The following is a 14,785-nucleotide window of genomic DNA, read 5'->3' on the forward strand; positions in this document are numbered from 1 at the left end:
CACCTCGCCTACTAAGCCTAGGTGGCCTGCGAGTACCTGATTACAATATACAGGAGTAGGCCTACAGGTAGACTCTTTGTGTCTCACGGTGTGTTTTGGTGCAACATCCGAAATTATCATCTTCAAACAACAAAGGTGGGCATCGTAAATGCTAGATCTGGTATGCAGCAAGCACGGTATTTCACTAACTTATTGTTTAGATAACCACATTTGCGAGAAAGCAAAAGTTGTCTGCTAGAAGTGACGTAAATAGGTCAGTCCCATAATCCCTCATTGCTCATGTCCGCCATATTGAGAGTTGTGACAGAGAGATCTCTCAGAGGATGTGGTATTTTATCAATTAGAGCTGTTCTTAACAGCGTGAGACAAAATTCCGGTCAGAATTGGACAGGTATGCTGATATGGAGGTGGGTTGAGCTACAAAGGTACTGTAGTATTACGTTTGGACTTTGAAAACAGCGAGAACGTGACTAATTTTCTTCAGCAGCAAGTCTCGCAGTCAGTGCAAGTTGTGTCTGTTGAGCTTGGTTCAATTTGGTTACCAGTAAAAATGGCTACCCAGAATAATTCAGACCTTCTGGTATCTGGTTCTACATCAGAACCAGGTAGTGGCGTTGTAAAACCTACTGAAAATCACGTTGGAGTGCCTCAAGTAGGGTCGGAGGAAGTCGTACCCAGTGAGGAGGGCGGAGAGAAGGGCACCATTGGGAATAAAAAGAGGAGCTCTTTCCAGATTACCAGTGTTAAAATAGCCAAGTCAAATCGCCAGGCAAATGACACAATCAATGAGGGTGATGCTGATTCTATAGACGAGCTAGAGGAAAGTCACACTGAGGATCTGAGTTCAGAATTATTGGATAGTTCCAAAGTAACTGAGATTCATGATGGGAATGAATCCTCTGATGAGGAAACCACTACAGATCAGCAGTTAGAAATTGAGGGTGAGAACAAGGAGACTGCCTCAAGATTCAAAGTGGTGAAAATTGCCAGCAAAGAGCCATTTTGCAGGGGCAGGTGGTCTTGCTTCGATTTTCTCGACCCTCCAGTAGTGGAGAAAATGGACGGGGTAGGAGAGGGATCCGGGACTGGGTCCGGTAACTCAAGTGCTGCAAGCTCCGTGCATTATATCCCAGGTGTTGATGACCCAACCAAAAATCCCTTCAACCCCCTCAGCCCAATCAAAAGTCCTCCCAATAGTATGGAAATGATGGTGCCTGTTATATTACAGACTGAGCATCACAATGTTATTGTAGTCCCACAGCCAGTGTACGGGATGGGGGAGGAGCACTCGGTTACTAATGAAACTGGTGCATTGCCCCTCAGTATGAACAGTCACAGTATTGGAGGACAGAATGGGGCCATGACTCAAACTGTGCCAAGTACGGACTATCCTCAGCCTCCCATTGCGTCTTTGCACCTATCAATGCCACAGGTACAGGCTGCCGAAGGAGGCGGCTATGCTCAGTCAAATCAACCAGTATTAGGCACACAGAATAGCAATTTTATCCCAGTCGGTGGAGGTCCGGGTGGAGGTCCATCATCGCAACAACAGCAAAAACAACAGCAACAACAAGGACAACAGCAGCAACAGCATTATCACCAGTCACAAGGCCCGAGTGGCCAGGTAGCTTCACAGTCACAACAACAACAACCCGTCAGCAGTAGTCAGCAACAGCAACAGAATGCAGCAGCAGCAGCAGCAGGCCAAATGTTACAACAGCAACAACAGCCACAGCAGCAACAACAACAACAACAGCCAGGTGCCACCGGTGGTTCAGCATCCCAAGCTGGTGTACAACAGCCACCCCCACAACCGCAACAACAACAGCAACTACCCCCAGGGACAGAGGGCTTGTTGCCCCAGGGGATCCCACCCAAGCAACCCTCCTTGCCAGGCTCGGACCCTTCGGCTCCACGCCAACCCTCATCCCAGGCGCAAGGGACCCAGGACTCGGACGACTTACAGCAGATGGTGCCAGCCATGATGACAGGGAATGCTGGGTACCCTCTCGACGGCACCCCTGCCACTGACATGGATGGGAATCAGCTGAGTATTGATGTAAAAGAAACGGCAGCACAGACGGCAGCAGTGCTGACGCCACCATTGTTAGAGGTTATGGGGACGGCCATCGGTCCACTGGCAGGCAGCACTGAGACCAAAGGCGAAGAAGGCGATGAAAGGTAGGTCGTTGCTCATGTGCTTGCTTGTGTTTCTTCTCACATTTTTTAATACCAGAGAAAGAAGAACATTATGTTAGAAATCTCAGCTTCTCCCCTCCCCCCCCCCCCGAGCACACATGTGGGTGTACAGACACACATATACACATGAACACAAATACGTGTGCGCGCGCGTGCGTACACACACACACAGACACACACACACACACACACACACACACACACACACACACAGAGGCACCACTTCCTTTACTTATACTTTCACATTCTTATTCTGATACTTCTACAGCACACTGAGAGCTTAATTGCTCATGTTGGTGCCATTTCGTTAAGTAACAAATAGCAGACAAAATGTTACTTTAACCCATTTGCAGGCTTTTTATGCTGCAATATATATTTAAGGCCAACATACTAAAAAAAGAACAGATTACAACGTGATACAATGCATTGATACATCCTGCATCGTAACTGCCACATATATCCTATTTAACATGCCCAGCTATGTGAATAAACAGAATAGGAGCTTATTTCCCTTAATCCCAACAGCTAGGGAGATTAGTGTCTGAAACCTACGTCTCCCTCTGGAATGTGAATTGTGTGTTGATTTTGTTAATTTGATGGTTACATGTATATGTAAATACACACAGGAATGTGTATTATGAAGTATGATGTATTCTAGTGTGTGTATTTCACTGTTGCATCTCTCCTGTGTTTTGTATTTATTTGCAGGAGATACAGTATATGTCCTTGGGTCACTTTAGTTCAGGGTAAATTTCAGTCTAATGCTTAAATGTAACATATATATTTTAATTTAGTTGAGGAAGATTTTTTTTAAGTCAAAATTCTCATTGATAATTAAAAGTTATAAAATTTAATATGACCTTAATTAACTTACTTTTCAGATTCTGTTCCAGGATAAACCAGATTATAACCTTTTTTATCAATTTTAAAGTTAATTCCATTTTGATTCCATGTGAAATTATTTGCTTATTTGACTAAAAGAAATTTTATCCGAAAGTGAACCAAGGTATCCTCCTTTTAATTGCCCAGTAAATTCCATTCCTCATTATCATCAATATTTCAGGTTCAAACAATCCTTTTTTTCAGCAGAAAGTGCAATTACAGTATCAGCAGTGGTTTGAGAATGTTACATATAACCGAGTTAACAGAATCCTACACATTGTCTGTAATGAATAAATAAGTAAAGGATGTGTGAATGGGGTCACAGCTGTATATGTGTCTGTGATCAATGAAGTCTTGTGCATGTACATATGTGTGATGGTGGCTGTACATGTGTATGTATGAATGTATGTATGTGAGGAAATGTACTAGTATAGTCTGTCTGTGTGTAGGTCTGCCTGTCTCCCCTTTGGCCCTATTGTCAATAATTTTGTCTATCTGTCTGTAGGTTTATCATTCTGTCTTCCTGCCTGTCTCTCTGTCCATTGCCCTTCTGTTTTTTTATTCATGTATATATATGTTTATGCATTGATATGTATATATCAGTTTGCAGAAGTCTGTCCCTATCTGATTTTTGGTGACTATACACTTTGCATTCATTTGTATGCCTGCCTGTCTGGATTCTCATGTGTACAGTGTTTAATGCATTGGCAGGTGAACACTACAGGTGTATAGTACATGTCTGAATGCACATGGGTATAGGCAGGTGTAGAGTACATATGTATGTCTGTCAAATATGATGTGCAGGCATGCACTTGCAGAGTGCAAGTATTATGAATAAAAAATGGTATTCTTTGGAAGAATGTCTTTTGGTAAATGAATGAAGATTATGGTGGTGTTTTTTTAAATGTAAGGTCAGAGTTTTGTAGGCGTGTGAAGCCAAAGATCTGAAGCTAAATTTTGACACTTTGTGGTCTGGTTAGTTTTTAAGGTCCTGATTGTTTTTTAAATAGAAATAAAACAGGTCTCTGATCAGTGGACCCCAAATTCAGTTTTTATCTTCATATTGAGTGTTGTTAATAAAGATAGTCGCAAAAGCTGAAATGACCATAAAACAGAGCAAAAAATCTTTGTCTTTTTTATTTTTTCCCCAAAAATCTGTAGCTGTTTTAAAAAGAAAGACATATATGATGGTATTAGACCTGTGTGTTACATAATGTTGTGTAGTTAGTTCATCATGCAGGAGTGGGAAATAAAAAAAAATATCTTGAAATAAGAAAAAAAGTACCTCAGTTCTGTAGTGATTCACATTGAGTTAAATTGAGCATGTATGTCTTACATTCTGTAAGGTGCGGATTGCAGTAGAATATGGCATGAAGTCCTCACTTATGTCATCTTACAAGGATGTATCTTTGCAAAGCTGTTTTGTGGTCTGCTGTTGATTCCTCGCTTCTGGTGCAAGCTAAGGCTCAAATTGAGAAGATTCTTGGCTAGAACTTGATCTAGTCTTACTGTGTAATTTATTAGACAAGGAAAGCAGTGGGAGCATTACCAAAGACTTGAATAGTTTGTGCCTGATGCTAGGATCAGCTTGGTTTATGTATTACAGTGTGCTGGTACTTACCAGAATTTTGAATTATTTTCCTGCATTTTTCAGTTAAGTACCACGATCCTCAGATCTAATGATCGCTAGCTTTTCATCTCTAGATCTCTGCAATGTACAAGTAAATGATCCCTTATTTAAAAATAAAGCTGTCCCACATCGAATCTGCAATGCCTGTTAGATTTTACATGAAGTAGGAAAAATCCATGGGTTGAAGCAGAACTTAAAATATCTGTGGTGCTTATATGACCCCAGTTGAGGCAGCTAAAAAGGACTAAGCCACATTAATGGGTTTCGTTTCTTTACTTTTAAAGTGGAAATATGAGTTATTGTAAGCTCTGTTGAACTCTGTTGAATTCAACATGCTGGTATCAACAGACCACTGCATAGTTTTCTTATGTATGTCATGTTGGCTGTACTTGAACAAGAATTTGTGGTAGTGTCTAAGTCATGAAAAACCAGCACCTTCCACAAAAAGTGTTTTTTGGTCACATACCCATAGAAACTATTTGTGGGCAATTTTTGAGGTAATTTGTTATCTAATAAACAGAGGCAAATGGACATATATGGATAAAATAATGCTGATGAAAAGGTAATCCCTGTTCATGATGGAGGTCTACATAGGTTACATCTAGCATTGTTTGAATAAAGTCTTCTTTAACACTAACTGCAGGAAGTAGACCACTTGATTGCTAATTATAAGTGTGTGGGTCAGGATAGTGAGCTTTGTTAGAAATTAATGTTTGTTGTGAATTCAAAACAGAAAGAACGAGTAGCTTCCCAAAAATGTTTTGTTATTAATGCCTAAAATGTTCATTTAGATGTTTTAAAAAAGTTAGTTGGCTTAGTGTTAGAATGTACATTTTGCATATAACTAAAGGTGATCAATCTTACTGCATATAGAAAGCAGAAATTTCTGTTTAAAAGCTTGTAGTTCTTTTTATTTTTTCATTTTCTCTTTTTTTGGCAAAGGGGTCCTTGATGAGCAAACAATTATCATTCATTGACGCAATTCTCTTCAGTGAACTGTGAAATGGTGCAAACAGTTGATGAGAAATAAGGATCGATTTTATGAGAATAGCGTCTGTGAAGTTGTGATCGAGTCAGAGAGATATGTCATGATGTCTGCGAGTACATTCTTTCACCTACTGAACTTTTCATATGCACTCAAAGGGAAATGTAACACTCAAAGGAGTTTCCTTTTTGTGATCATGTGATTTATGCTGCTTCCATGCTGGAATTTTGTAAAATTCATCTTCATAGTTATCATGTTATACACCAGGGGGCAGTATTTTCCAAGAAATGACAGATAATCATTTTTTTTTTTTTGTATGTTGTCTGATATGTAAATATTAGATCATAGCCAGTCCACCAAGCTTAGGATTTTTAAAAAATAAAAGTGATGGAATTCTGATAATTTAAATTTTTTCATTTGGAAACTGCAAATAGGTAGATATTTAACCTTTTAAAAAAGATATTTAACTTGCAGACTTTGATATATAATTAGCTGGTCTTATTATGCCAGTATATGAATTTGTCTGTTTACCACTCAAAATGATTTACCTATATATGTTATTGAAAATAAAATAAATCTGACATTATTCACTGACGCCTTGCTGGGCAGCTTGTCCAAATAAAGGTGAAAAGGGAAGGCTATAATATACCTTTATTGATACAAGATCATGTTAAATAACATGCAGTAGCAATTCTAACATGGTCAGTATTTGTCTGCAAATTCCATCCAAGCCTCACCTTTGCTGCCTGCAGGTATTTGTTGATTTATATCTGCTGTTCAAAGGGTCATTTAGGTTAGTGACTAAAACTGTACTATGTTTGAAGTGTTTACATTTATATGTATCCTTGTAAACAGGTCTAATGTCAAAGTGACATACTGCCAAAAAGTACCAGTTTGGAACATGGAATGGTGTCTGTTTGTGTGTGGTTGGGGCGGGGAAGGGGGGGGGGGGGGAGGGGGGGGCATCTATCAAAGTGATACTGAAGGTAAAGGTTAAATAACATAGTAACCAAGTCTTCTTTGTATGGAATGGATTACAGGGGCGGATCCAAAGATATTTTCTGACAGTCTTCCAAATTATCTTTGTTACCATCCTCCATTTTTGACCGTCTTCCGACAGAAAAAAATAGATACCTGTCAATGTAAACTTGAAAATCTGATCTTCTTCCAGAAGACCCAGAAGACGGCCTAAATCCGCCTCTGGGTTAGATACTGATTATCTGAAGAGGTACGGGGAGGGGTCTTTATGTTGTTTTGCCAGTAAGACTAAACTTTAAAGGAATAAAAAAAATGGCCATTGGCTATGGAATTAAGGTACAAGTATGTCAGCTGAAAGTGGATATAAAACATGAATATTAAAGCCTGAAATGATTGTAGGCATTCTTGGCCTTATGATAATCAATACAGCATACTTCACCTCCCAGGGACAAGTTTTATGTCTCATCTCACAAACTTGTAGATAGAACTGTGTTTTGTGATATATGGGAGCCAGTAAATAATGGCAGGAATAGGTGGAATTAGTGAGAATGTGAGGCATGGTTATGGCTGTTCTGAATGCTTGGAAGTGGAGTTAATGGGATGATTGGAATGTAGAGGGGCAAATATTGCAGCATTATTTTGTTAGAAATCCTCTGACCAAAATAAATAAATAAATAAATAAATAAATAAATAAATAAATAAATAAATAACAGTAAGTTAGGAATATATAAATTATTTAATAAGTTATATTGAATAAATGAATAAAAAAGTTAGTTAATAAAAGAACATTAGAAATACATATTTTAAGCTTAGTTTCTACTCATAGATTTTAGCAACAAAATAGAAAGTGTTATTTTGCCGCGAACACTCCCCCCCCCCCCAAAAAAAAAATAATAATAAATAAAATAAATAAGAAGATGAATTAATGAATGAAAATAAAACAATTTAAGAAAATCCCTGCATAAGATATATTTCTACTTAGTAGATATGCATTAAAATGCTACCACTAATTGCACAGATTTACTGGTCAAAGAAAGTAAATGATGTGCCTGGTCACCTGTGAAAATTGACATTTTTGCCCCAAAGTAAAGAAAGGTCAAGTAGCCAAGTTTATAACACCCTGAGTATCAATCTTTACTGGAAACTGGTTTCTGTTTATTTATTTATTATTTATTTATTTATTTATTTTCATTACTAATAAGGGGGATCTGTAATTGGAGGTGGGAGGTAATTTTTGCTCCTCCGCCAATCTGTGTTTAAGGCCGCATTCAGAACAGTGGACTAACTAGTCTGAGGGTCAAATATGGCGACATACTACAAAGCTTGCTGTCTAATCCACTAATAGACGCTGAATAGATTGCCTGTGGGGAAGTATTCAAGTGGGTCGGCCATATTTGAACCTCCGACTAGTTAGTCCACTGTTCTGAAAGTGGCCTTAAAAACAGATTGGGGAAGGGGCACAAATTAGCTCCCCCCTCCACTAACACTGGACACTGTTCTGGATGAGGAATAAGAGGCTTTGCTTTAATAAAAGAAATCATTGGCTTTAAGCTTTTGCTTAGTAGACTTTCAAACAGGGAGTAATGAACTGTTATCAAATTGCGATAAGATAATCAGCAGTGCAAGTGTATGGGCCTCCAGAGTTTTGGGTTCAGAATCATTTTGACCTGATTCTGTGCCAAAAAATGTGTTATTATTGGAACCCTCTCTGATTACGTAAATAATAATACTTTGCCATGTGATAGACTGAGTTATAGGTCATGATGCTATGGTGATTTTCATCATTGATTTTGTTGATGGGGATTGTGTGTGTGTGTGTGTGTGTGTGTGTGTGTTAAATTCGAAAAGGATCTCTTAATTTATTTTTGAAATTCCTGTAGTAGCATTATTATGAAAGGGATGCAAGTATTACTGTATATATGAAATTTTAATTAAACCACATAGTGAATATCAATCATAAAAAATCTGTTGCTTTGAAGAAAAGAATATATATATATATATATATATATATATATATATATATATATATATATATATATATATATATATATATAATATCACTCACTGATTGCACCATCTTTTCAATGGAAATAAAATTCCACCTGCCATCTGGTAGTTTTGAAGGTGATAGACAGGTCATGCACAAATGTTTTGAAATTTATACTCTTTGATGACAGGATACACATTATAGGATTCAGCTAGGTGTTAAAATGAGTGCATGGGTCCTTGAATTAAGTTATGTCGATGTCAAATATATAGCTTTGTGCAGGGTATTTTCAAGTAAATTTCATATATATTGGCAAACAACCTATTTAATTTCATCCACTTATTTTTTCAGTTGCGCAACATGACAGACAAATGATTTCAGAGATTTGTAAGATGTAATTACATTACAAGAAGGGCATTTTAAGAGCCTATTAATATAATAATAATAATAATAATAATAACTTTGAGCACTTCCTCCCCTCCTCCCCCCCCCCCACACACACATACACAAGGAAAAAAATAAATCAAAATCATGAGTGTAAGGCTTTGTTCACATGGAAAGTCTATTTTCTAAAAATCTATTTTCTATTGGCAGTATCTTATGATGCCCTGAATATCCCGCGGCGTAATTACTGGCAGCGCGAGCCAGTTACTTATACAAAGCTGTAATTAATTCTCGGCTGTGCTCGCATTCTATAAAATCTCATCCTCCGTTGCCGCATCGCTTGCCATTGGATCATGACAGTTGCACTCGTATCTGTCGTGTGTATAGCTTCTTCATCTTCTTCGTCTTGTTGTTTCACAAAATCGACAAACACATTTTTCAAAGGAACAGCAACCGCCATTAACTTTCTAACTTCCTACTACGCATGCGTCAAGGTATCAGAATCTCCTCCGAGCACAGCCAAGAATTAATTACAGCTTTGGAAGTAACTGGCTCTTGCTGCCGTAATTACGCACAGACCGTGATCACAAGATATACTGCAAATAAAAAACAGATTTTTAGAAAATAGTCTTTCCATGTGAACGAAGCCTAAGTTATAAAATCAGGAAAAATTTAAAGAATTTTATTCTGCATTCTTTTCAGATCCATTTATCATTGAGATGTTTTCCTTCTTTTTGTTGACAATAATATGATACATGCACATTTTGGCCGTCTGGAATTTCCAGCGTGGGGCAAAACGTGTAGACGCTACAGGGTGCTTAAAAAGAAAGGGTCCAAATATCTGATGATTAGAGACATTTTAAACAGATTTTGACTGAAAAACTAGTATTAGAATTTGATGTGGAAAAGTATATACTTGGACCAAACTTTGCCATGCTGGTATTATGATTCGGTATCATGTTAGTCCACATTAGAATTGACTGGTAAATTTTGGATACCCTGTACCTTTTGTGGAAAGCAGGTGGAGGAACACGTGTTCTCTAAAAGGAGCACAAATGTGGGATTTGCATGTTGGCCTGTGAAATTTTGTCTCATTTTTCTCCACGGTTCATGAGCATGAGCAGGATAGGTGATCAATCATCCATCATATTTCACATTCTGTATCCCTATGCAGGGCCTTGCCATAAAACAATGGGCACTGATCCATGGATGGCTTTGTCTCAACTAATGCAATCGTCACATCCAGCACAATCAGAATATTATCCATATCAGGTTTTTTTAAAAGAAAATATGTAATTTTCAGACTGCATGCAAAATTGTACCATTTTTGTAAAAGTCAGGTGGAAATGAAATAATTTCAACTTATTAAGGGGCTGGTGTTGATCATTACAAGCCAATGTCATTATTATTTTATTGCCATTCTCATACATTTTACTTTCGAACTTTATGCAACTATACTGGTCATTCTGTAGTGTACAAAATACCATGTACCATGTACCATGGATAGTGATGCTGTCATTTTTGCTATATGAGCCCCAACTCTCACATTTTTTATTTACTGACCAATGGGCACTTACAGTCACCAAGGGTCATCTAGAGCCGTTCTAAATGTTAAAAAGTAAAAGAAATTGTGTCTATTCACTCACACACATGAAAAGTGGTCCACGAGGAATGGTACCAACTTTGCTTCCCTGGACGTCGAGCATCTTGACATTATCAAGTTATGCACTAATTGACATGGCTAAGTGGTAAAAGATGTGAACTACATTCGGATTGGAATATTTTTAGACATAATGACTATGACAATGGGAATTGTCTTCCTAGCATTACCAAAGGCGATAATGACGTTAAGAACCTGCTGAAATTTTATTTCATGGTAGAGTGGATACCATAGATAACAGAACAGGGGACAGACTGTAGTTTTGTAAAATTAAGTTTACTTAGAGATTTTTTTCTGGTGTTTTGACTTTGCATCATCTACTGAAGCAAGTGCACTGGAAAAAGTGGATACTATAACAAGAGTATACATCTGTTATTAAATATGGACATTACAGTAGAAATGGGCACTAGAACGAGGGACGATATATACCTTATAAATATTTGACTTCAGAAGTGATTTCGATATCGAAAAAAGTGGACACTCCTACAACTATCAGTATCGGTTGTGATGGGATAAGAACACCACAGTGAAATACCATTAAATTCAGCCCAGACTTTTAATCAGCATTTGCAGATTATGAAATTGTGATAAAAATACAGTCTGTAATTACTGCCACGCACATGACAGTGGCATCATCAACGTCATCAGTAGAGTACTTCTGTTTCAAACCGGGATACTGGCAGCATGGCAGCGTCAACAATGTCACAATACAGTAACAGTATGTCTCGGTACAATAACAATACAGTGCAGCCCTGCAGTGACAATACTAATGTGGTCATTTTGTGTGTCCAGAGTTGTGATGTCCAGCAGGTGTTCAGGCTTGTCCAGTTCATGGTCAAAAAACGGAAAAGGCTTTTAAGGTAAGAGTGATCAAGATCTCTCACTCAAATACTGAAGACTGACTTCTACTGTTTTGTGCCTGGTTATTTTAAGTTAAATAAGCAGATGAACCAAATTTACAAATTGACAAAAAGAAATTTGGGTTGTAGCCATTTAGTTAGGCAAAACAAATAACTTGCTTTTTATCATGACTCCTCTGCTATAATTGTTTGCTTATGTATTAACTCTCTCTCTCTCTCTCTCTCTGTCTCTCTCTCTCTCTTTCTCACACACACACACACACACACACACACACACATTAGGCCTTAGTTATAATTTAACAGTAGGTAGTTTACTCCCAGAAAAGGATACTTAATATTCCCCTCTCCTGAATGGGATTTAACCCCCCCCCCCCCCCCCCCCCCCCCCACCTTCAAAAATGCCCAATCTACATACTACTCATAGTTAATTCAGTGTAACTAATACAGTGCTTTAGAATGTGGACATCAGTGATTTTGTATTGGGATAAGATATAGCCATTATCATTTTGAAAATAATTGCTGATTATGTAGTAGATGAAGCTGACGTTTAGTTTGTATTATTAGTTCACCAATAATGTTCAGGTGTCACATCTGAGTTATACAAATTTATTTGAAGTTATCAGATCATAAATATAAAAGTTAAAAGATATATTTCGAAAGCAAGGTCAAAGCCAAAGAGCATTGTTCGTAAATTTTTCTTAGGAGCTTTTATTATTGTTACCTACTGCTTCTTATTTGCTGTTGTATGATGCTGACATCTGGTGGCATTCTTGGCAGAGGCTCTGTGAGGTGCTGCCCTCTTTTGCTAAAAAACATCAGTAAAAAATGAACCCCATCGAAAGTTATTCACAGACTACTCATGTGCTGCCATCTGGCAACAGTTGCTGGAAGTTACTTAGGTTTCAGGAGTCTGTAAATTTAGAACTGAATGTGATTTCAGTACACAACTAACACAATTTGGTTAGATTGGACTGTCTAATCTGGGTCCTTCAAGAATTGGTTACATAAGCAACCTATCGCCATCCCCCCCCCCCCCCCCAATAAAATAAAATTAAATTAAATTTAAAAAAAGAAAAAAGAGAGAAAGAGTTGATAACACAAACTTACAGATAACATGGCAAGCATGAAAAAGAAGTTTCTTTTTACTGACACTGACTTCCTCACTGCTAATTGGAAAAAAGATGAAAGGAAAAATAATTGAAATACATCATTAACAATGCATCAGTGATGGTTTTATTTTGAGTCATCCTGAATTAAAAAACATGTTTTATGCATCTCCAGATGTACTAGAGCCTGTGTTGTTTACAATAAGTGATTGCATCAGTGAAAATGCTGTTTGGATTTTTACTTTATTTCAAAATCTGATAGCAATGTAACAGTATATGTGCACCATTATATTTTTTGTCAATGCAAATGAATAGAAGTAAAACAGTAAATAAATATTAGATAAAGAATAAATAAATAACTTGATGAATAAATAGATAATATATGTGTATTATCATTTATAGATTTTCACTTAGAATTACCATTGATTATGTAGTTAACAGTGAAAAAATACCAGAAAACAGTCAGGGGTGACTAGCATATGTCTGTGTGTGAAGAGCTTGAAGAGATGGAGTAGTACGTTATTCACTGTATGCTGTCTGATAGATGTGGTACAGAAATATAAGAATACACATGGACTATCAAGAAGGTAGTTTATATTTACCTATGTCCTGTAATTGTAACCAGGGCACAGACAACAGCTATGTCAGACAGATAGATGGGCAGAAAACTGTGTTGTGAGTCACATAACTGGGGATTTTTTTCTGCCAACAACTGTCTGTGAAACGAATCTGACCTACGACAGAAATTTTTCCCTTTTCCAAGAACTTTATTTTTAGCGTCTGAGTTTATGTGGATGCAGTCCTTGGTGTAGATTTTTATCAGGCTGTATTTGTGTCTATGCACGTATTTGTGCGTGTATGTGTGTATGCCTTTTTTCAAGGCATGGCCATTGTGGGAATTTCCTTTCACACATCGTAACATGTTATTTCTCTCCTCAGAATTCTCCTCAGGTGGTACTTAACCTTGCCTATGCTTTTGTATAGGTTGCAACTAAGAGATGCCAGTTGGATCCAAGTAACAAATGGAAATCATCTCAGTGTTTTTGTTCCTTTGGACCTCAGACAATATAAAATGAGAAAAAATTATTTAACAGTGAAAAAAATTCTTTTTCGAAAACAAGTATTTAATATGCTGGAGGCAGCATACCTTTTCCAAAGCATCCAATATTTCGCTCTTTAAATTCTTAGGCTCCAGGTAATTTCTTCTTTTTCCATAAGTTTGCCCTGATGGGGGTAAATTTGGGTAATCAAAAAAAGGACGAAACTGAAATAAGACATTTCCTGTCTTCCAGGTGATGAAGATTGTAGTTGCGGGTAAAAACAATTTTAACATGCTGATCTCAGATATATGTAATAATCAGCGAAAACACTTGCGGCATGCTTTTAATCAGGCCAGGATGCCAGGAAATTTACAAAGTTACCTACCGTTACCAATAATCCTGGCATTCAGGGAAAAAATCCTAGGAATTAGTTAGTAATTTTTCATTGTCAGCTTTCCTGATGGATAGATTCAATTTTAAGAAAAGTGTTTATTTTTTTTTTTGAAAAAAATGACACCTTGCCTTTAATTTGTACTTGAGCAAGTTCCACCTGGAATGAAACCAGACATAATACCAATTGCATTCTGACATTTTGGTTTTGATTCGATTTGTTTTTACCTTTATTGATCAGGTGGCATGGAACGTGGATATTGGGCGCTTGGCAGGTTGCCACACAGTTTTAGCTTATAAAGTTGAAAGTTATGGGGCGCGACTTGTCTCGCTGCCATATTTCTGGCAGTGAAAGTGAGGCTGGTGCCAGAGACGTGCATTTCTAGGAAAACTAGGAATCTTTGAGAAGCTGAGTTTCTTTGATGAGGCTAATTGAAAGGAAGTTTTGCGTAACCTACATTTACAAAGTAGATGATAGGGGAATTTTTGCTCATTGGGGTTGATAACTTTTAGCTCTGTCTGAGAAAGATATAGTTAATGGAAATTATATTAAAGCAATTTCTTTAGCAGTTTATCAAAATTAACCAAACATAAGAAATATAAATGGTGATGTATTGTTGTACACATTTTTTTCCAATTTGCAATGTGTGACTTTGCTGCATATTGCTTACTCTAGTTTAGAAA

General features: G+C 37.4%; 1 protein-coding gene across 1 annotated transcript in view; it reads left to right on the top strand.

The window, feature by feature from the left end:
• Positions 1 to 257: 257 nt before the first annotated feature.
• Positions 258 to 14,785, top strand: part of LOC106170986 (uncharacterized) — a 78,410-nt gene continuing 63,882 nt past the window's right edge. Inside the window, exon 1 of the mRNA XM_013551058.2 lies at positions 258 to 2,181. Coding sequence (XP_013406512.2) covers positions 551 to 2,181 — 1,631 coding nt within the window. The 5' untranslated portion in view covers positions 258 to 550. The remainder of the gene's footprint in view (positions 2,182 to 14,785) is intronic.

This window comes from Lingula anatina, chromosome 10, assembly GCF_051362555.1.
Source record: "Lingula anatina isolate TDL-2025a chromosome 10, LinAna3.0, whole genome shotgun sequence".
In the NCBI taxonomy this organism is placed as follows: domain Eukaryota; kingdom Metazoa; phylum Brachiopoda; class Lingulata; order Lingulida; family Lingulidae; genus Lingula; species Lingula anatina.